The sequence below is a fragment of the Erpetoichthys calabaricus genome, chromosome 1, assembly GCF_900747795.2.
Source record: "Erpetoichthys calabaricus chromosome 1, fErpCal1.3, whole genome shotgun sequence".
Taxonomy (NCBI): Eukaryota; Metazoa; Chordata; class Cladistia; order Polypteriformes; family Polypteridae; genus Erpetoichthys; species Erpetoichthys calabaricus.
Genome location: NC_041394.2, coordinates 81,508,328 through 81,530,177, shown reverse-complemented (window position 1 = coordinate 81,530,177; position 21,850 = coordinate 81,508,328). Strand labels below are relative to the sequence as shown.

Here is a 21,850-nt window from a genome sequence, read left to right as displayed (position 1 = left end):
GCTGAAAATAACCAAGGCTCAATGTAATGTTCCTTGATTCTTGCCTAGACATTTTACATGGTAGCCTATCATTTTATTTGCCATTTTAACTGCTGCTCTTCATGAGAAGGTCCTGTCAGGTAAAAGCCTTGAGTCTCTTTCAGAATGTATGCTTTTATGTACAGGCCTTTCAAGTACATTAAATTGCATTTTTCAGCTGACTGCTCAGCTCTGATGCTTGTGTAAGGCTTTTAAAAATATTTTCCATTAGTCTCAAGTACTAGCTAAATAACTAAATCTGAACTCTACATTAGTAAAATAAATGAGGAAAAGTAAACGTTCCACCTCAGATCTCTAAGAGACTCCCCCAAAGGTTTTGTCCTGGGATGACCTTTATCCTCTCAACCACATTTTCCTTTTAAGACCCAGAGCCAAAACCAAAACAGAAACCAGCTTTCGTCTACCTCGGAGTAGAGCGGCACTAGGCCAGATGGGCTGCACTAGCATTTAACATCTAGGCAGTGTGATGAGTGACGTGCAGTACACAGCTACACCAAGCTGTCGCTTCACAGCTTTAGTGTTCATGTTTAATGTGCAAATTTAATAATCCATAAATTTATTGAGCCCCTTTTAGTCTTAGGGATGTGACACAACTTAATCACAGGGTCACACTCCACTCATGTATTCAGTTATTGGTGCCACTCTAAAGTGGTCTGGTTTGAGTGTGAGCAATGAACTGGTGCCCCCTGAGTTGGTTCTTGCCTTGAACCTGCATAAACTTCACTCTCTACAAATTCACAATCTGTAGATTTTTCTTCATGTGACTTTCCTAATCAGTGGCCAACTTTTGCTCTTAACTGACTTAATTTCCCAGCACTTAATTGATGACTTGTTAATTAATTATCTTGCTTTTCAAGACTCAGTCCTCTGAATTTATTTTCTTTCCTTAAATGGTAGCCAAACAAAAACAACATGTGAGATGACCAGCTAAGTCAGGTCCTCAAACTCCAACAAATTCTTCTCCAACCAGTTTCTTAATTAGAAGCCGACTCTTGGTGTTAATTAAACTTGTTTATTTAATTTGATTGCTTGTTGGTGCTCTCATTCTGCCACAGCAGACATTTCTAAAAGTCTTGACTTTCTTTTTTGTAAGTCCACCATCAAAATCTTTTGTGAATCTGACCAGACCAACATTAGTTAGAATGTCACCTTTCTTTACTTTCAGATATTGTATGATGGACACAGATTAGTGGGTCATGTGATGGCTCATTGTGTATCTCGTTTTTGTTTGGCTGCAAATTAAGGAAAATAGAAACAATTGCGGACCTGAGTCTTAAACTGCAAGTCAATTGCACTTATGGTAAAATAAGTTCATTAGCCTCAAAAACTGGTCACTAATTAAGTAAAGGGTCAAGATGAGAATCTACAGCCACTGTGGCCCTCCAGGTTTGGAGTTGGACACCCCCTGATACTGAAGATTATACAAAGTGTAATGCAAAAGTATTTAGTCCCATGATCAAATTTTCTTTTCTGTAATATTTTCGTTTAGAAGGGCTGACATTTATTTTTTGGCATTGTATTATTTAAGACAAAAAAGTCTCAAGAATAAATAGAGGAAAAATATGCGGTTTGTCTAAGTATTTCATCCCCACGTTTTATTATTTTGTACAGCCACCTTTTGCACCCTTTTGTGCACAATGTTTGTCAGTGACTTGGGCCAACCTTCCAGGCAGTTTTACTCCAGGATGTTAAAGTGAGCGGGATGCTGCATTAAATAGTGTCCTAGATACTCAATCAGACTATGATCAGGGTTTTGCCTGGACCATTGTAGGACATTCAGCCTTTCTACTTGAGACACTCCAAGGCTACTGTGGCCTTGTGTTTGGGATCTTTGTTCTGCTGTTCTCTGTTTGGGTGAAAGATGAACTTTTGTCCCAGAAGACTTGTATAGATCTACTTGTATTTCCCATCATATGTTCTTCCTTCTGGGTTAAGCAGATGGTCAATCCCTGGTGATGGAAAGTAACCCCTCAGCATATTGCTACCATCACCTTACTTCACTGATGTTTCTTAAGGTATGTGTTACCTTGTTACATTTGTGCCACAAATAGGTCTTTAAACATTGGTCAGTATACACTATCTTTGTCTCATCTGTCCGCAAAACCTCTTCATACATGCAGCTGAGTCACTCTTGTGTCTTCTAGCAAACTCCAGATATGCTTTCATATGGTTCTTTATGAGTAATGGCTTCTTCGTGGCACCCTTCCATATGGTTGAGTGATGTCTTTCTGCTCCAATCTTAACTACTGAACTCTGTGGCTTCTTCAAGGTGCTCACGCACCTCTCTATGGCTTCTCTCGCAAGTCTTCTCCTTCATTCCACAGACAGCTTGGAGAAACTAACTTTTCTAGATGGTGCCCAAGTGAGCTTGGGCTGATATAGCCCCCACTGCCTGATAAATGGACCAGCAGTGCCCTATTGGACAAGCAAGAGCTAATATATGCAATTGCATTGTTTTCTGTCTAACTTCTGTTTGCTTTTAGTCTCCATTTTCACAACAATGTATTCCATTTTTACCTTCTGCAACTTTTAAATTAAAAAGTCTAACATAAAAAAAATGAATTTTAAATTACAGTGCTTTTGAAACGAAAGCAGAGCAAAATTTTGGTGCAGGATTTGTTTTTCAATAAAATTAGAAAATGGTCTGAATACTTATGCAATGCACCATATTTGGCTGACTGCTTACTTAATCAGGATACAGAACAAGTGTTCAAATACATACTGAAGCAAGAGGAGCACAGACGCACATAGTGAGTGGGAGGTGAGCCGTCCACCACCTTGTGGTCTAAAATCCAGTATAGCCATTAGGCCACACTGCATTCAGAATCACTCATGCCAGACCACATTTTGAAACTGCTATGCACATTTATGGGACGTACGCAGAGAATACTCACATGATTATGGGGAAAAGATGGGTGGTGACAAGGCAGGTGACTTTAGGGACGAGGCATCATCAATTACTACTCGGTTACCCACAATCAGAATCATGTTCATTGAAGTCTGGATTAAGAATAATGATTTAAAATTCCTTTCATTTCTTCTTCCTCTTATTTCTGTTTTTATTTCATTGTTCAATATGGGTACTCAGGAATATTTTGCTTGTTTTCAGAGTCCATGCTTTTATGTTTCCATCCTGTTTAGTTGCATTTAATGCAGAGCAAAAATGCTGTTTGCCACCTTAATAAGAAACTCCATTATCAGGTAGTCTGGTTTTAATTAAACACCCCCAAGACGTGCATGTTGGGTATACTGACTACTCCAAACTGACTTAGTGTGTGTACAAGAGTATAACTGTGCACTGTGAAAGGTTGTCTCCAAACTTAGTGACCAATACTACCAGTATAGGCAGCAGCACCTGGCAACCCCGAACTGGAAAACCATGAAAGAAAATAAATGGATGACTGGCATTTTCAGAACTTCTTTTGTCTACTGTAAGGCAATGAAGGGCTTGTGTTTATAGCAGTGGCATTCAGTGCAATGCAGTAATCAGTCCTGCATGGGGTGAAAGCTCAACACAAATGCAATACCACATACATGGTGCTAAGATGTGGGAGAAAATCAAAGCAGCTAGAAAAATACCACACAGAAAATGGGAGAACAGGCAGCTTCAAATGGACAGTGACTGGGGTTCAAGTCCAACATGACCACTGCCCCAGCATGCTCCTCGGGAAGCTCTGCTGCTTTGATTAAATCAGTCTTCAATGGCACAAATGCCAAGTGTTTCAGGATAAACTTAAATATCTACATGGTGCACTATTGATGCCATTATTACATTGTCTCCTTGCAGTGGTACATATTCAGTTCAAACAGGGCAGACAATTGGTTAGCATCCATAGATATGGAGACACTTCTGAGGTCTTATGCTCCTTCTCGCCCGCTCGGGTTTGTTGATGCCACCTCTGCATGGTATCAAATCTCAATCCAGAGTCCCGTCATGTGCAGCTCTGGGCTAGTGGAACGAGATGTCCAACTCCACTCAAACCTCTGACTCCCTCCATGTGTTTAGGAAGCGTTTGAAGACTCTTGTTTGGTGAATTTCTGTCTAACTGATGTTAGCTATTAGGTTTTGTAACCTTGGAGTTGTAGCTCGCTTGTATTTTGTTCTGAGCTCTTCACTTGCAATGGTCAGTTTTATCAGCTTCTCCTGTAACAGTTATTCCTAAACATTCCCCGTAGTCTGACATTTACTGGAACCTCATCAGAGCTTTCTCAGCTCACAACCTGCCTTAGTGAAATTAAAACCTGGATGGAGCAGAACTCTTTAAAATTAAATTGCAATAAAACTGAACTCTTGCAAATTGGGACTAAAATGCAACTTAACATAATGAGCTCCTTCCCAGTCCATCTTGGCAGTGATCTCATCAGACCTACCTCTACTGTAAAAAACCTTGGTGTCATTTTTGATTCCTCCCTCTCTTATTCCACCTACATAAATCACATTAAGAAACTTTCTTACTTTCACCTCCTTAACGAATCCCGTGTTCGCTCCTTCCTCTCCTTCTCTAATGCTGAGAAACTTGTCCATGCTTTTATCACATCCTGCATCGATTATTGTAATTCCCTACTGGCAGGTGCCCCTTCTAATCTTATATCACAGCTCCAGCTTATTCAAAACTCAGCTGCAAGAGTCCTTTCTCGAACCAGCAGCAGCGAGCACATCCTGCTCTGTCTTCACTGGCTCCCTGTGTCTTACAGAATTGAATATAAAATCCTACTAATAACTTACAAAGCCTTAAATAACCTTGTGCCAAACTACATCAGTGACCTCCTCCATCACTATGTGCCTGCCCGCCCACTAAGGTCCTCTGATTCTGGTAATCTTGTTGTGCCCGTCACTAATCTACACTCCATGGGTGACAGGGCCTTGAGCTGTATAGCGCCCAGACTCTGGAATGACCTACCAAAATTAATCAGGTCAGCTGACTCCATGAATTCTTTTAAAAAACAACTCAAAACTCATCTGTTCAGGAAGGCTTTTAGCTCTACTTGACTTTATTACCCTTCTCTCAGTTTACTTCTCTGTTAAGATGCTCATGTAACCTGTATGTGTGTGCGAGACCATCAATTATGTTGTCTATTTTTTTTTCAGAATTCACTGTCTTAATGCTATATACTGTATACGCTGCTCTTCTTTATTATGTTCTGTAAGTGCCTTGACCATGGGAAAGGCGCTATATCAATAAAATGTATTATTGTTATTATTATTATTATGTTGACCTCATTTGTAAGTCATCTTGGATAAAAGCGTCTACTAAGCAAATATGTGTAAATGTAATCTATACAAAATGGCAATGTCAGGTCAAATTCTATTTTCCACTTTTTAACAAATACAGTTCTGATTTTAATGTATCTTCTCTTGGAAAAATAAAATTGAACCAATGCAATAATAAATAATGGCATAGGGGCTTTAAACTGCCAGTCTATCACAGGGCTATGAATGTAAGGTGTTACTACTATTAATACAAATCAAAGGAACACTGCAAAAATGTATCTAGTTTGTGTTTCTCTAGTTAAATAATGCCAGCGCCTATCTCAGACACAACGTGGAACTGGAGCCAACCCAGTCCAGCACTGGGTACAGACAGCCAAAAAAAAGAAAATACAAAATGGCAGAGTTAAACAATGGCGCACGCGTCACATAAAGGACAACAGCAGGTTTCAATTTGGCCTTCCATGTTAAGCAGATCTTCTGCCCATTAGGTGTTCATCAGTGGAGCTTTAGGGGTTTCCACATGGTGGTCAAGCAGAACACAACAAAGAGCTTTGGTTCAGAAATCTGCTGTAGGCGGACGCTCAAATGAAAGTCCCTGATGGGAAGACAAAGTGACTTCATTCCCATTTTGACTCACCTTTACAGTGCTGTGTGTGAGGGTCCCAGTGATATCCTTCTGTGCATTCCTGTGGAAAGAATTTAAACAATGGCTTCACTGAAATATAAACGTGATGTGCTTGTTTTAAAAAATGAAGCAATCACTGCTATAGCAGGATGCACACATCCTTTAGGGTAAGCATCACATATTATTTTTAATTTTACTATTGGAAAGCAGAGATAAGCAGTAACTTGTGTAATTGTATTGCTTCTTTTTAAGTATCAACAAAATACACACTTTACTAAGGCTATATCAAAAGACATGTTTTAGCACCAGCTCTAAGGCTTATTCTGTATTATTTTACTATGAAAAAAAGAGAATTTCACAAGGAAAAGCTGGATAGAGTTTGCTGATCTGCAGTATTACTCTTAATGTGCTGAAAAAAAATCTGTTTTTGTTTTTCATTCACTGTTGTCATTGCAGACATTAGGAGATGGGCACATGAGCATCTGTAAGATGACACAGTTGACAATATGGTGGACTGGTTATCTATGAATTTTTACGCCAATGAAACAATAATGGCTAACACCCTCCAAGTGATGACATCAAAACAGCAACTCATGCCTATACTTCAGCTTCCCCACCCAAGCAAAAGACCCTGAAAGTCTTCCCTCTCTCCTTTATTTTAACTCCTTACCATGTAAGTGTCACTTTCAGAGGCCTCCTGTGAAATAGCTGCATGCAGCACCAGGGTAAACAGCAGACACGAAACCAGCTTCATGATCCTGTGACAGAGAGAGCAACAGCAATGTCAAGGCCAGGCTGACAGATCACACAGAAGGTGCCGGTGACAAGTGTGTCACAGAAGTTCGAAACACATGTCTGGTATGTCACGGCGCCCTGTAAACATTCTAGACATACAGTGCATATGAGTGATGCAGAGAATGGACAGACATACAGCCAGGAACAAGCAAAGATATGATTTCATACATCTCTACTGCCACTATCATATACAGAGCAGAAATACGATATATAAATGCTAATTAAGTTTATACTGCACAGCAAAATATTGCATCTGCCTGTAAACCAGGCAGCAAATCACAATGGACAAATTCCATATCAAAATAAATGATTTCTTTAAATATTCTGCTTCAAAACTAAGTAAAACACAAGTTATATAAGTTACATGGGAAAGTAATTGAAATCTTTACAGCAGACAATATGCTCCTGGCTTATCTGGTGGACAATGTGGCGGATTTTGCTTTGACCTTGCGCTTGGTATTAATACGACTTGCTCTGATATTGTCCGTTCATTATGGCTCTAAATAAAAATCAGGATTGGTCTCCCCTGGACTTCCTTGTATACTCTGATGGATATTTGAGGAGTAAACCACAAGACAATGATTATATTTTTATGTTATGTACATTAAAGAGCCATCAACAACAAATCAAATCAAATTAATAATATATTGAACAATTATTATAAAAGTAAAGTTGAATAAATCAGACTCTGCAGTTGCATGAATAAAAGGGAAATAACGGAAATAGCCCAAAAGCTGATAGAAATCTACATTTTGTAGCTGAAACTTGTATGCAAAATTTGGTTGACCTAAGTGAAAGCGTACTCAAGCTATTGTGTTTACATACACACACACACCGAGAGACACACAGACATAATTCCAAAAATTGTATTTTTGGACTCAGGGAGGTCTAAAACGTCGAGATTCATCAAAATCTCGAAATGGAATTTTAGAAGGATTCCAATACTTTCCCTATACTTTGTATACAAGAAAGTAAAAAAGAATGAATGAATGATTGATTGATTAAATTCTTGGCAGAACACTGAAAGTCTTTCAAGTTCTGTTGAAAATGTGCCATACTCTTAATCCTTTAATGTTACCAAGATGTTTTCAATTTGAAATTCAAACTTTTCCAAGGTGCTGCCTTCCACTACACAGTTGAGTAATTTATGTCACGTTTCAATAGTTCTCTGTGTGAAGAAAAAAAAATCTTCCAAAGTTATTCCCTTTAACTAACTTCTTTATTCCATTTTTTTCTTTATGCAGAATGGAGTTTTGAAATAACATTTAGAACTCTTCATGATTTCAAACACTGCTGTCACGTCACCCTTTATCTGTGTTTGCCAAAGTTGTTCTTTCTTTGTATCTCTTTGTCTGTAGTCTTTGTCTAGCCTTGTATCTCTACTCTGTTCTTTTTCCACTATTGTTATACTCTTTTTGTAATTTGAAGAACAAAGCTGCACACAGCATTCCAGACAAACAGTCTTGTTAGTGTTATTTAGCACAAGAATAGCTTTATTTGACTTGTACTAAACACAGCATGGCTGCCATTTAACCCAACGTCATAGGAAATTACTTATAAAAATTATGAGCACTATCTTTACGTGGACAGTGATGGCTCTACTTGTACTTCCTAGGAAAACTTAGAAGTTCCAAACTCCCACTGTGGCATCAAATTTAATATTTTTACTTTCCACGTATAAGACTTTATATGAATTTATATTTAATTTCAAGCACCACCTAGTTGTACAAGTTGAGTTTTAGTCTCGTCTACTGAAAGGATTTCCACTGACTCTAGGATATCTGCAGATCCTTTAGTGTTATTTGTATATGTATTTAATTAGTTAGTTATATTTAAGTCTACAGTATATATACATTAAAAAAAAGCAATTGCCCCATCACTCACCCCTGTGGAACTGCACTTTGGACCCTCATAGGTCTGAAAAATGTCCCTGTTCCCATGATGCTTTTCTCTGTCTCCTTAAGGCAGTTCTTCATCTACAGTATATGCACACTGGTTCGTTTTACAGTTTGGTCATGAATGCTAAATCATGGCTTCATGGAAACTTCAGCATAAAATTGAAGGCAGCGTGAAAATCAGTCAACACGTCACAGTGGTCTGTGTATTTAATAAGCTGTACATTCATTAACATAACCTGCTTATGAAATATTATTTCATGGACAATATATATTTTATTTCTTCTTCTATTATTATTGTCACATTTCTTTCTTTCCCTTTGTATTATACAATCTTGCTTTTTTTTCTGTAAGAAAATATTTCTTTGGCTCTGCTGTGGGAAATGTTCAGAAAGTTTATTTCTGGAAATTTAAAGGAAAAGGGGAGCTAATCTCCTAGTTAAACACTGACTAGCTTACTGAACCAAAAGAATATTATATTATTAAATATACCACATCCTGGCACTTGGAAATACCATAACTGTTGCACCCTAGACAGTACAACTGGTGATCTGCTCAGCCTTCAGTCCTTTGAATTGTGACCCTCCATTACTTTCTAACCTCGTAAAACCTGCAGATGCTCTGACAACCAACAATCAGAGCACCAGGAGGACAACAGTCTGAGCACAGAGAAGTCAATGGTCAGAGCATCTCAAAGACAATGGTCTTCGGATCAAGAGGACGCAAGCTGATTAAGGGAGAGAAAGCATCCCGGGCACTGCAACAATATTCACCCTGCTGTTATTTAGTGGGAGTCTCCCGGGCAGACTATGCTGAATGATCCTTTAATACATTTGTATTTGTGGCCTGATTAATTTGTGTTGTTTTTGTGGTTATTTTGTATCACTTGTGGCTTATGCTGTAGGTGGGCAGAATGGCATTTCCACATTGCACTTCCAGGCATTGAACTTGGTCCATTTATGCATTCTGATGGACAAGAACATTATATACTTCACTAGAATAAAATGCTTTTTCTCACTTACTCATAAAAGTCCAACATACTTTTATAACTGAAACATCACCTCCCCCAGATAAACTCATGCTGATTGTCATCCAGAGCTTCCTTATTCACAAAAGCCACCCAGGCCTAAGCACATGAGATCACAGGAAAGGTTTGTAAGAGGAGTCCAAAAACTCACACGTCTGTCCGTTTAATCATCGACCCTGAACAAGATCCCTGACTCACAGTTGACTGCAGCCATCTTTTTAAAATAGCTTAGCAAGAAAAGGGAACCACTTGTACCAGCTTTATTGATGAGATTACCAAGGACGCCACTACACAGGATTTTCCCGCTTTCAAAATTTTCCAAAAAGTACTATTTGTATTTAAGGTTAAAAAATCCATATAAATTCATTATCTGTTCCTTGCAATAAATACAAAAACCATCTTGGGGTAGACTACTGCCGTCAGACTCTGGCAGAGAAAATGTTAAGAGATCACAAGTTTCCACTAAACTGTGGGCACATTATTTTGTGTGGCATTACCAGTTCATCACACTATTTACCTGGCATTGTTGTGAATAAACAACATGTGTTTTACTTTAATTGATTTTTTTACACTAATACTATGAAAGCATTTATTAATTATAATGCCTATACTGTCTTCTTCTGCACTCGTCATTTATCCTAATGACAAAATAATAGATATTCACAATAAATTAATTATATTGGTTTTATTTCAGGGTCACTTAATTTTTTTTATTTACACAAAATGCATTACTCCAAACATGTTTGCTCAGTTCTCAATTTTTACAGTGAATGGAAATGGTTTATACATGCTAAGGTTATTCATGTTTACAGTTTCTAACACCCTTTTCTAGTTTAAGGTCCTATGAAGCCATGCTCTATCCCTGAAGCATTAGGCGCAAAGCAGAAACGAACCTTGGACAGAACCCCAGCCCACCTTAAGGCACACTTAGACACTCTTTCTCACTCACTCACACACACACACGCCCACACACACAAACCCAAGCTCATGCACACAGAGATAGTTCAGAATCACACATTAATCTAATATGCATGTCTTTGGGACACAGGAGGAAAACTGAAGCAATTGGAGAAACAAGAAAATGTAAAGTCCATATATCCATCCATCCATCCATTGTCCAACCTGCTGAATCTGAACACAGGGTCACGGGGGTCTACTGGAGCCAATCCCAGCCAACACAGGGCACAAGGCAGGAACCAATCCTGGGCAGGGTGCCAACCCACCGCAGTATAGTCCATATAGGAAAATAAAAATCTGAATAAAGTTCCTGTATTGTTCATGCCACTGATGTTTAAGTGTGAAAGCTCTGGTGCTCAATATGCCTCTACCTAACAAAGTGCTTTCATGCCTCATCGTTTGACTGGTACTTGATCAGACCCTCCAGCACATCTACTTTAGTCTGGAATAGGATACTCTAAGAGAAACAGATTTTCCAATCTTCACTAGCTCTCCTAGTAAACAACCCTGAAAAATTGCCTATGCCCCTCAAATAAACACTCTAAAGATGTTAAATATGCTGTGTCAGACCTCAACACCAAGGATCTTCCGTGACACTACATACTGTAGGAAGACCAGCTACCTGGAAATCGTGAGGCTAGTGCCCCCTTGTGGTGCTCAGCTGACAGTTACTTTAGGTAACTAGAAGTCTCCCGACATGACACAGTAAGTAAGATTAGTCCTCTAATCTCTTCAGTGGTAGGATATGGACTTCAGGCTGGCATCACACATTCCATACACATCTTAATCATACAAATACAAAGACTTTTTTAAATATAAACCATTTCAGAAGGTATTTTAGTAAGCTCTTTTCATCCCACAGCCGCAGGGTAAGTTTTAAATTATAATCTGGTTGTTCTTGTTTGCCATAATGGGATTCAAACCCTTGTGTCTGCCCCTATCTATTTTGGTCATTGACGTTATATGCCATAATTTCATCACTTATATGGTAATTCACACTACAGCCAGAGTGTGGAGTTTAGAGATTTAAATAAAACACAGAAGCCAACAAGCTGTGCCAGGGAAATCACATAAAATCACCTGATTTACAGGGGAATATGAGAAACATTAATTAAAAATGGCTAATTTATTCAGTGATTTTTGATTATTTTCAAACTGATTAGATATAATTACACATTTACATTAATATTTCTTCTGATTCCTCCTAGAACAACAAACTTCAAGTACAATTGTAAAGTATGCCACCTCTAGATGTTTTCCGCTGTCTCTGTAACAATGGAGAGTAAAACAGGACTAAGAATACAGAAACCCGGTGCAGGACTTCATTGAGTGGTGCTTGTTGAATCATCGGCAGATCAGTTAAGCAAAACCAAGGTGAGGCACTTGGATGTCAGGAGGGTGTTCCTGCAGCATAAGTAACTAGTGGTGCACCAACAGCGAAACTTGGGTTTTGCTGTAAACACTAAAGACATAGTCAGTCTATAAAGTGGGCTCATGTCTTTTGGAACATTTCTCCATATGTTCTATCAGTCTGTAATTGCAAGAGGTATGTTGGGGCAGGTGCATAAAACACAAGATACCAACAGACTTAACAAACTAATCAAGAAGGCCGACACTGTTCCAGGGACTAGCATGGATCCTCTGGAGGCAGTGACAGAGAGAAGGATGTTGGCTACGCTGCTGGCTATCATGGACATCACCTAAAACTCTCAGCATGACAAGCTGGTTGACCTGAGGAGAACCTTCAGCACAAATGCCAATGCTAGTAAGGTGCTCCAGAGACGGCAACTAGTGGGATTTTGCACCTGCTTCCAGAAGACTTGAGGCTAGACACAGTCACTCTCCCTGTTTCAACACATTCATATTCAATATTTTTATTTTTGTTGAATTTCTTAGGGTTTTATACACATGTATTCTGTGCGGTTGTGTATATGACGACTGTTATTAATACATATAGGCTGCTGTTCAACTGTAGTTTCCTCTGTCTTTGAGGAGAAGAATCTACTCTCTCTCTCTCTCTCTCTCTCTCTCTATATATATATATATATATATATATATATATATATAATCCTAAGCCTAAAAGTGCAACGATTTAATGTGACATGTTTTGTCACGCTTTAAATTGGGCTTATTTTAAAACCTACATATATATGCTTATATAATTCTTTTCAGAATTTATCGAGCTTTAATGTGATGTTGCTAGATTTTCAGATTCTTATTCCATCCATCCATCCATTTTCCAACCCACTGAATCCGAACACAGAGTCACGGGGGTCTGCTGGAGCCAATCCCAGCCAACACAGGGCACAAGGCAGGAACCAGTCCTGGGCAGGGTGCCAACCCACCGCAGGAGATTCTTATTCCGTTTTTAAATTATAAACTAAAATATCAAGAACTCACATTCCGCGAAACGAAACTTTGTGCCAACAGATTTAACCACATCCAGGGCCAGAAATAAAAGAAAAGAGTAGATGACAAAGACAGCTGCTGTACAGGCTTTTAAATGTTTGAAGCATCGTGCGAGATGTACATCAAGTGGCAGAAGCAGCAGCTGATCAAGCAAAGAGGAGGTAAAAAAACTGTATTTGTTTCCTATTGTATCACCGTTTAAGAGGGTGTTTCAGAGGAGCAACCACATCTCCTTGGGGTGCGTTCAGCCCTCATCTTCACAACACAAGAGGCAGAGATGCGAAGTGGCTGGCGCGTAGCACAGGCAAGGGGGGGTTGGCAAGCGAAGCGAGCAGGGAGTAAGCCCCCTAGTATAATATAGCTTCTCAAACATGTTCAAATTCCCACCAATAATAATAAATAAGCTTCCCTTAGTAATGTAACTTATTGCAAAAATATAGATAACAATTCTCAGCTATTATTTACTTGAGCATTTTTTTTATGTCAATATCATATGCTCAATGTAATAAATTATCTGCTTTTTTTGTAGTATATGAAATTGTCTTTGTAATGGGTGCTGCAAGCCTGTTTCCAGCCAAGAGGCTGAACAATTGGCCCTGCAGTGTTTCCAGTTTACACCTGGGTGTGGGTGTGTGTAACCTGAGCTTTTCACTTCAGAGATGGGGCTTGATGGCTACAGCCCCTTATTCTTATTTTTTTTTTTCTGTAGTGCATTTGCATTTCTAGTCCAGATTTTTCCCGGTCAAGGCTGAGTGAGATATATGAAAAGTCCAGTACCATTTATTCATGGCAACTGGAAAAAAATAAAAACGGAAAGCAGATCAATATCAGGAAGGCAAAAAGTACAAGACAGTACACCGATCATATTGGAGCTAAGCAGCATGTTGATCTGAAAAGGCCACCATGGACATTTTCCATGTGCTCCTTCCACTTTATGGAAGAGAAGCCACCAGTATGATGTCCCTGTTTCAAAGAAACACAGAGGCCTGGTGCAGCAGGAACAGACATGTGGAAATTCTTAGCAAACACCTGGCCAAACAGTGCTAAGCGCTGCTACCAGACAGCTCTGGAGTCTTGTGTTCGTGCAGTGTGTGTGTAGTCTGCATGTTCTTTCCATGTTATTGCAGCTTGTTTTTTTCATCTAAACTCAATTTAGTCAATTCAAAGCCAATACATTTTCTTGAGCAGTAGGTGGTAAGGCTCTCACCTTTTAAATCTATATGGCCGCACTTTGTCAGATGATGATGATGTCAGAGGGTATCACAACTATATGACGCCAACTGAGGCAGAACCGGGTACCAACATCCTATGGTTTGATTTGTGACGCAAATAGTATGTGAACTTGCACATCATTAGCAAAAGAGGGACAGATTTTATTAGTTGTTAATCTTAAAGCTAGAGAAATCTCCACATAGAAAGGGAAATTATGCAATGGTGCAACCAGAGTTTTTATGCCAAAAATGTCACCGATGAAGAGGGATATTTAACAAAGCCAGTCACCATAAGTGTAAATGACATAAGCGCTAAGGGCCACTGTGCACCAGTGCTGAAGACTGCAAAAACTTCACGTGATACTTGGATAATAGCATCATATTGTCAAAAAAACAAATAATCAATCAATGAGTCACTACAGAGAATTAGGAAAGAATTCTAAAAAAATATATAAAACGGAGACCTTATTAGCATTTCTCTTCTCGGCACATGAAATTTACAGCGCACCTTTAAGGGCCTTGCAAGCAGTAGATAATAAATATAATGGGAATAAACTTGAGAAAAGAAACAAACTAAATTCATAGGAAAAACATAATCATTTATGACCTCACCTCAAGAGCAGCAACTTAAACCTAAAAGCTCTCAGAAAGTCCGTCTCACAGTTATACATTAGAGACTGTTCAATACTACGCTGGGTTAGAAAAGCACAAGGCAGGCCTTCTGTATGTGAGACAGCGGCACTGGGAATGCGTGGAATGATAATTTTGGCATGCTGCTTATGGAGGGCAAGTATGAAAAGTGTGGGCCTACCACCCTCCCTCCATCCTCCCCGCACGACTTTCTCTGGAATGTGAGGCGCAGGTGGGAAGGACTCCTGCCAGCTCGGCCCTAATTACAGGCTGGGAATGAGGGCGTGGCATGGAGCAGCTGTGCCTGCTTTGTGAATTACTGGGGGTCTGCTCTGTGATTTCGGTTTTTTTAGTTTGTTGTTTTTCTCCCCAAAACTGCAAGACTAGTTTTTTTTTTCTAGCAAACACTTTGATGTTTGCCTTTTGTTTCCAAACTGTGATGTGTGCAGTAAAATATTTCAGGGTACTGGCTGCTAAAACAAGTCATTAAAACTTTAATGGTGCAAAACTCTGTGTCTTCAAGCGGTGACTCAATCCACTGTGAGGGGGCATCTTATAAGCCCCAGTTGACAAGTTTATTACTTTTTAACTTGTAAATTATTAGTTCAGCATAGGAAAAAGAGCATTTAGCCTTGCTTGCAACTAAAAGAAAATGCTGTGAGGAGTTCAGTATTTTACGTACTCCTACATGGAGCAAATAGTTTAATTAACAGTAAAATCTTCAAGCAATAAACAGACATATTCTGAAATATACTTTAAGAATCAAACATTGAAGCCACCATAGCCTTGATAAAATCTTGATCCCTTGACCCAATCAAAATGAACTAGTGCACTTATAGTTAAATAAAAAAAAAGGCTTTTACTGTACATAACATTTGAATTCAGTGTGTAAGCAAACTTAACAAAAATAAGGCAGTACAAAAGTGGCAGTGTGCACCACTGATATGCCACACAGCATGTTTTACTTTTAAACAAACAAGAAGATGCCTACTGATAATCTTTATAAAAAATGGTGTAATGTGGGAGTGAATGGACTGGTATCCCGACTGGGACTGAGGACAACATGCTAATGGAAAGACAACAAGCCGGGATGATCCCCAATTTCTATTGCAGTCATGAGGAACTAAAACTGAATGGAGGAGGAACAAAGGGATTTTACGAGCAGTTCCTCCTCCAGTGCAAGAGGTGGCAGCATGCACAGAACTGAAGTCACCGATGAATGGTCGTGGATGGCCTGTGCACCAGGTGGTGTGAAGAGCCTAAGAAAGTAAGTTGTAGCCTGCCAGTTTTCAACTGTGACAGAAAAAATGTATACTGGTATCATGGAAGATAAGAATATCAAAAATAAAATGACAGCAACCGATCAGTCGCCTTTAAAAAACAATGAAGGGTATACACCAATAGCTGAGGAAAACCTAGGAGAATGGCTCCCGGCAAATGCAGCTGAGCTTATATACTCACCTGTCAGCCAATTCACTTAATCTAGCTCAAGGACTCATGCACTTATATAAAATTTCTGAATAAAATTCAACAATTAAATCCCACAGCTTCCTGTCTTTGCACAGACTTGCCTTTAATAATTATGCGGTGACTGGATTGGACAACCGCAGGGTTGCGTGGGACTTGAAATGTGGAAGGGAAGCTCAGGGTGCCACAGGATAGGCACTGTGAAGACTGGATATCCATGTTATGGGGAACTTCCTCATGACCTGGAAGTAATCCTGGGTCCAGCATAAAAGAGGGTGCTTCAGTTACCTCAGGGTTAGAATCAGGAGGAGGTGCATGAGACTCACATGGGTTGTAGTAGAAGGAGACTGAGATGCTTGTTCTTTCAATTATATTATATTGGACTGCCTTTAACTGTGTTAAGGTATGATTATAAAATAAACATGATTTTATTTTATCCTTGAAATTGTGTTCGGCTGAGTCATGTCTGTTGGTTGAGACTCTGGTGTGCTCCTATAGTCCACAAGGGGTACATATTTCATACATATCCAGATGTACCACTGAAAAGAATATTTTCTCCTCTCTTTTCCCAGAGTCCTGTAATCCTAATCACAGACAGGAATGAATGAATGTTTTCATATCAGAGATGCAAGAACTTGCAAGAGGGTGCATGTGGTACTGGAAGATAGAAGGGGACAGAAAAGATAAAAGACTGACAGTTTAGGGAAAAAGGGGGATTGTGCAAGGTAATTAAAGGTAATGCCCACCTTGCTTCATAGTTTTATTTGTGAATGGCAAGTGTCTCCCAGATAATTAAGCACCATATCACAGGCCTAAGTAACAATTTGATTACTCACAGTGCATAAGAAATCACAATGGTACCCTTTTTGCAGGCCCATATTTCCATAAAGCCAGTTGTGTGACGTGCTCAGGGTCAAAATCAGACTTGGCCTAATGTGACAGCATTGTGCTGTCCAGCACCACTCTGTGTGTGCGAATAGCGATTTGTAAATGTTACAGACATGAGTGAAACTTACTGGCTGAAACCAAATGAACCTTTGACTGTTTGAAGAGTTACAACAAAAGGCATGCTGTCTGACTAAGTGGTGTAGAAAAAACACTGGCAGTTTAAAAGCACTTTGGATCTCCATGGTCAGCAGCAGACATGTCAGATGCTAGAAATGCAATATCAGTCCTTTAGGGATGGACCTGCTCTCCTCCTCCTAATGTGTGTAATCTGGTGGCTTTGGGAATTAATCTCCTTTGTATTTAGGGAATACATGCCACTACTTCAAAAGACGAGACTGAGTTTTAGGAATAAAATGTAACAATCGATTGGATGCAATATTAAGGAATAGGGCTAGAAGTACATAACCAACGTGCACCATGCAGAATGCCTAGCAGCACATGCCACTTGTAAAAATGCTTAGTAAAAATCAAAGTCATAACCCACTGGCTACATGTCTTCCCACAAGTCCATATGCTACCTTCATCAAACGTGGCTAGCATTGGAGCTGGGAAAGATATGTCCCATAGTTATAGCCTTTGATTTTGTTCACACTCATTCCTTTTCTGGACTCTTGTCTTAGCAAATGTCAGCTTTGGTGTGGGCGTCTTCAAGGATTTAGACAATATTGTTATGACTTTCAGTACTTTGTGATTGTTTTCACTGGAATCGATACATTTTTTCCTGAACCGTAATTTTTAGGTTTGCAACCTTGCCGAATTGTGTTTTACTTTTATTTTGTGGTTTTGTTTTATTATTATATTTTTCTGCCTACTGCAATGCCTTCTTGTTAATGATTGGGGGCACTGCCATTTTGTGTTCCTGTCATCAAGATGCAATCGTCCATCCGGGGGCCCCAGAAGTCACAAAACATTACGGCAAAAATACAATAGCATATACAGTAAGCCAGCATCATGTAAAGATCAGTGTTCAAGATTGTGGATACTTTCAAGATTTCCAAGTTAGTTGCTTTGGTTCAACAAATTTTCTGGCTAGGTTTCAAGACTTTGATTTTTGGCTTGCATATTGGCATTAATCATTTTGATGCAATAATTCACAATTTTGACTTTATTCTTCTTGTCCTTGTAACTTGCAGACTATTAAATGGAAGACAGTCAAAAAGATGGTTTGTCAGGTTGGGACTGGAGTAAGACAAGGTTGCCTTCTGTCACCCTTTTTGTTTTTGCTCACCGGTGACTGGATTATGAAGACAGTGACTTTTGAAAAAAGAAATGGAATGCAGTAGACATTGTGGACTTTGCTGATAATATTGACACGTACAACAGAAAGCCTCTGTTCTATTTACTGTCTCAACCCAGGTGGGGCTTAACATCTTCAAGGGAAACAACAACCTGCTGAAGATCAATGCTGATTGTGAAGAGGCGGTCAAGACTGAGGGAGATCCCCTAGAAGAAGTGGACTCCTTCAGTTTCCTGGGCATTGTGGTGGACAAACAATGCACAACAGATGCAGATGTAAAGACATGGATCACCAAATTGAGGGTGGCATTTATCCAGCTGAGGAACATCTGGAATTCTAAAGAGTTTGGCCAAGCCATCAAGCTTCATTTATTCAACACAAATGTCAGGTCTGTGCTATTATATGGAGCAGAAATATGGAGAATAGCAAAGGCCAAACCTAGACCTTCATCAATTACTACACTGCATCTTGTGGATTCATTCGAGCTGTGACAGAGAACACAGCAGTGGCCCACAGAGAAGGATATCTTGAGGAGAAGGTGACGGTGGCTTGGTCACACCCAGAGAAAGCCAGGCAGTAACATCACAAGACAGGCCCTTCCTCAAGGGAAGCGTACGAGAAGACGACTGAGGAACACTTGGCGCAGAGATCTTGATGCAAATGCCAAAGAGTTGAGCTTGGAATGGGGGAGGCTGGTGGCAGTAGTCGCTGATGAATGGTCATGGATGGCTTGTGCTTCAGGAGGTTGTGAAGAGCCTAAGAAAGTAAGTTGTAGTCTGCCAGTTTTCAACTGTGACAGAAAAAATGTATGTTGGGATTATGGAAGATAAGACTGTATCAGAAATAAAATGACAGCAACCGATCAGTCACCTTTAAAAAAAAAAAATGAAGGGCACACACCTATAGCCGATGAAAACCTAGGAGAATGGCTCCTGGCAAATGAGGCTGAGCTTATATACCCGCCTTTCAGCCAGTTCACTTAATCTAGTTCAATGACTCATGCACTTATATAAATCTTGAATAAAATTCAACAATTAAATCCCACAGCTTCCTGTCTTTGCACAGACCTGCCTTTAATAAATATGCGGCTCTTTCAAAAGTAGCAAAGGTTAGGCAGGGGTTAGGGTTAGACTGTAAAGTTATAAGATTATTACATTTCTGATGACTTTTCCTGGCTGACATAACTTTGAAAAGCCAGTGTTGGACTTGTACAAATTATGAAAGCATGGAATTACTTATTTAGAAGTGGCCAGAGGCTTTCAAATGGCGATCCAAGTGTGCAGACAGACAGGCTGACAGAGTCAGTACACACTAAATTCTCAAAAGCAGCCAGTACCAAAACGGAAAAGCAGGCTCTGTAAATCTTTAAAAAGGCAAAAAAAAAAAAAAAAAAAAAAAAAAAAGAATAGATGAAAACAATTGAAATTGCTTAGGAATTTAACCTTCTTCTGGTGAGGACTAGAGGGAGGTCTTTGGGGGGAAAAAAAAAGGCAGACATGAGATGATCCAGTCCAGTCTCCATGATGACACACACAGTCTTGCTGTGCGCGTGTCCATGAACCTTAACAGTGTGCAGCGTCATAACAGCTGAAGCATAAAATCAAACCAGTGGTGACATCACTGATAGAATCTCTCAAACGTTAAAATAAACAAAACCGTAACATCACATAACACCTGACAGCTCTTTGTAAAGCAACCGATGTCTTATTTTGATTGTCCAAAATCAAATCTCATCCTATATTTTTATGTTTGAAGGCATGGACTCCTAACGTCAAAGTCTGCTTAAAGACTGTCAAAAGAGCAGAATCAAGTGACAAAGTGCAAAGGTCTTGAACCAGGAGGTGACTCCAAGTCCCCGGAGAAGTGGGACTAAGCCTTGTGCTACCTTCTAGCCTAATGATACTCTTACATTGGTCAGCTTCATCTCTGAGGCGTAACACCCGTTCATCCCAACATTCCCAAACTCACTTTGGTTGAAGAGTGTGTCAATAATGAGCTAAATATTTCTGGTTCTGTGAGACATGCTGAGACATGAGGGGGGTCAAAAACAAAAATCTTGAGGCACATATTAAAGTCATGTGGAGGGCATCATATAGCAGAGGTAGGCTCCTGTCTCACCAGCCCACAGGAAGAGATGTCAGAGCTGAAGCACAACAAGCTGGCACCACAGATCAAGTGTGTTGTAGCCTTGACAGGTCTTGGGTAGTGGAGGCAGACTGCAGTTTAAGTAAATAGAAGATGTGAAGGATGATGGGTAAGGGGCTTGTAAGTTAATATGTCACTGTGCAAATATTTTAAATCTACTTTTCTTGCTACTCACATGTACATCTAACACAAAAGCCAGATTTAGCACACAGGGGTTCATCATTTAGAACTGCTAGGCAAGCATTAGAAGACAAGACAGGGACAACTGCGAAATGGGCATTGTACTATTTCTGCGTGTCAGAGTCAGCATGACATTGGATCTTCATTTCCTTGTTTGGAATGGCATGATTTACCTAAGTGGGGGCCTGCACATGAAGAAAAAGTATAAAACCTTGGAACATTGCCTGGCACACCTTTGAAGCCGACGGATGGATGGGAGAGACCGTCATCCGAGCTGGAAAATCCTTCCAACGTAGCGACGAAAATGGCAGACTGTATACATTGGGCCCTCACTTTGGTGATGGTCTTGTCATGGCTTCCTTGTCTGTTATGCCGCTTTAACCGTCATTAAAGAAAACTAAGTTATTTATTCTATGTGATTTCTTACCGCCGTATCACTAAGGGAGAGGTATCGCCTTTTTATACTATATCTATATAGTTTCGGGTTATGTAACATGCTGCAATTAAAAAAGAACTTATTCCAACAAGGGAGCTAGTGCTCCTTGCTGGATACAGGGCTTTATGCTAGGGCTTGGAAGCTGTTTTAATTTTGTCATTCCATGTACAGTATTTTATCATTTTATGACTGGACTCTAAAAAGTGTGATGTTTGTTATATTCTTTAAAATAGTGGCAAGGTTTCTGTATCAGTGTAGTTAATCTTTGCTTATTATTCATATCATTATGACAGTGACGTTACATCACTGCCATTTTGAAACTGTTGTTGGCTGTAGGTGGTACCATTTTTGCATTTGTCTTTGCATGGCTATTGGCATGTTGTTTGTGGTTGATATGCTTGCCTTAAATCATATAACACTGTGTCATCACAATCTGCCTATTTAAGATGATGGCACCCAGCATCATGCATGCAAGTGCAGAGCAAATTCAAAACAAAACCACAAGGATTTGTGAAGGTTAAGGATCTACAGTTATTTTGAGAGTTTTGTTTGGTTTATGTTGGTTTTGATGGCTTGGTTATTTGATTTGTGACGCCCTGACTTTGGCTCTGTCCTTCAGTTTCTACATCATTTCCCT

At 39.5% G+C, this 21,850-nt stretch overlaps 1 protein-coding gene across 4 annotated transcripts in view; it reads right to left on the bottom strand.

The window, feature by feature from the left end:
* efemp2a (EGF containing fibulin extracellular matrix protein 2a) overlaps window positions 1–21,850 on the bottom strand; it is a 95,545-nt gene that overhangs the window by 36,390 nt on the left and 37,305 nt on the right. For all 4 annotated transcript variants that reach the window (XM_028802935.2, XM_028802927.2, XM_028802943.2 and 1 more), the window contains exons 2-3: window positions 6,547–6,634; window positions 5,889–5,937 (exon numbers count right to left, since the gene is read on the bottom strand). In XM_028802935.2, the coding sequence (XP_028658768.1) occupies window positions 5,889–5,937; window positions 6,547–6,630 (133 nt within the window). In that variant the 5' untranslated portion in view covers window positions 6,631–6,634. The remainder of the gene's footprint in view (window positions 1–5,888; window positions 5,938–6,546; window positions 6,635–21,850) is intronic.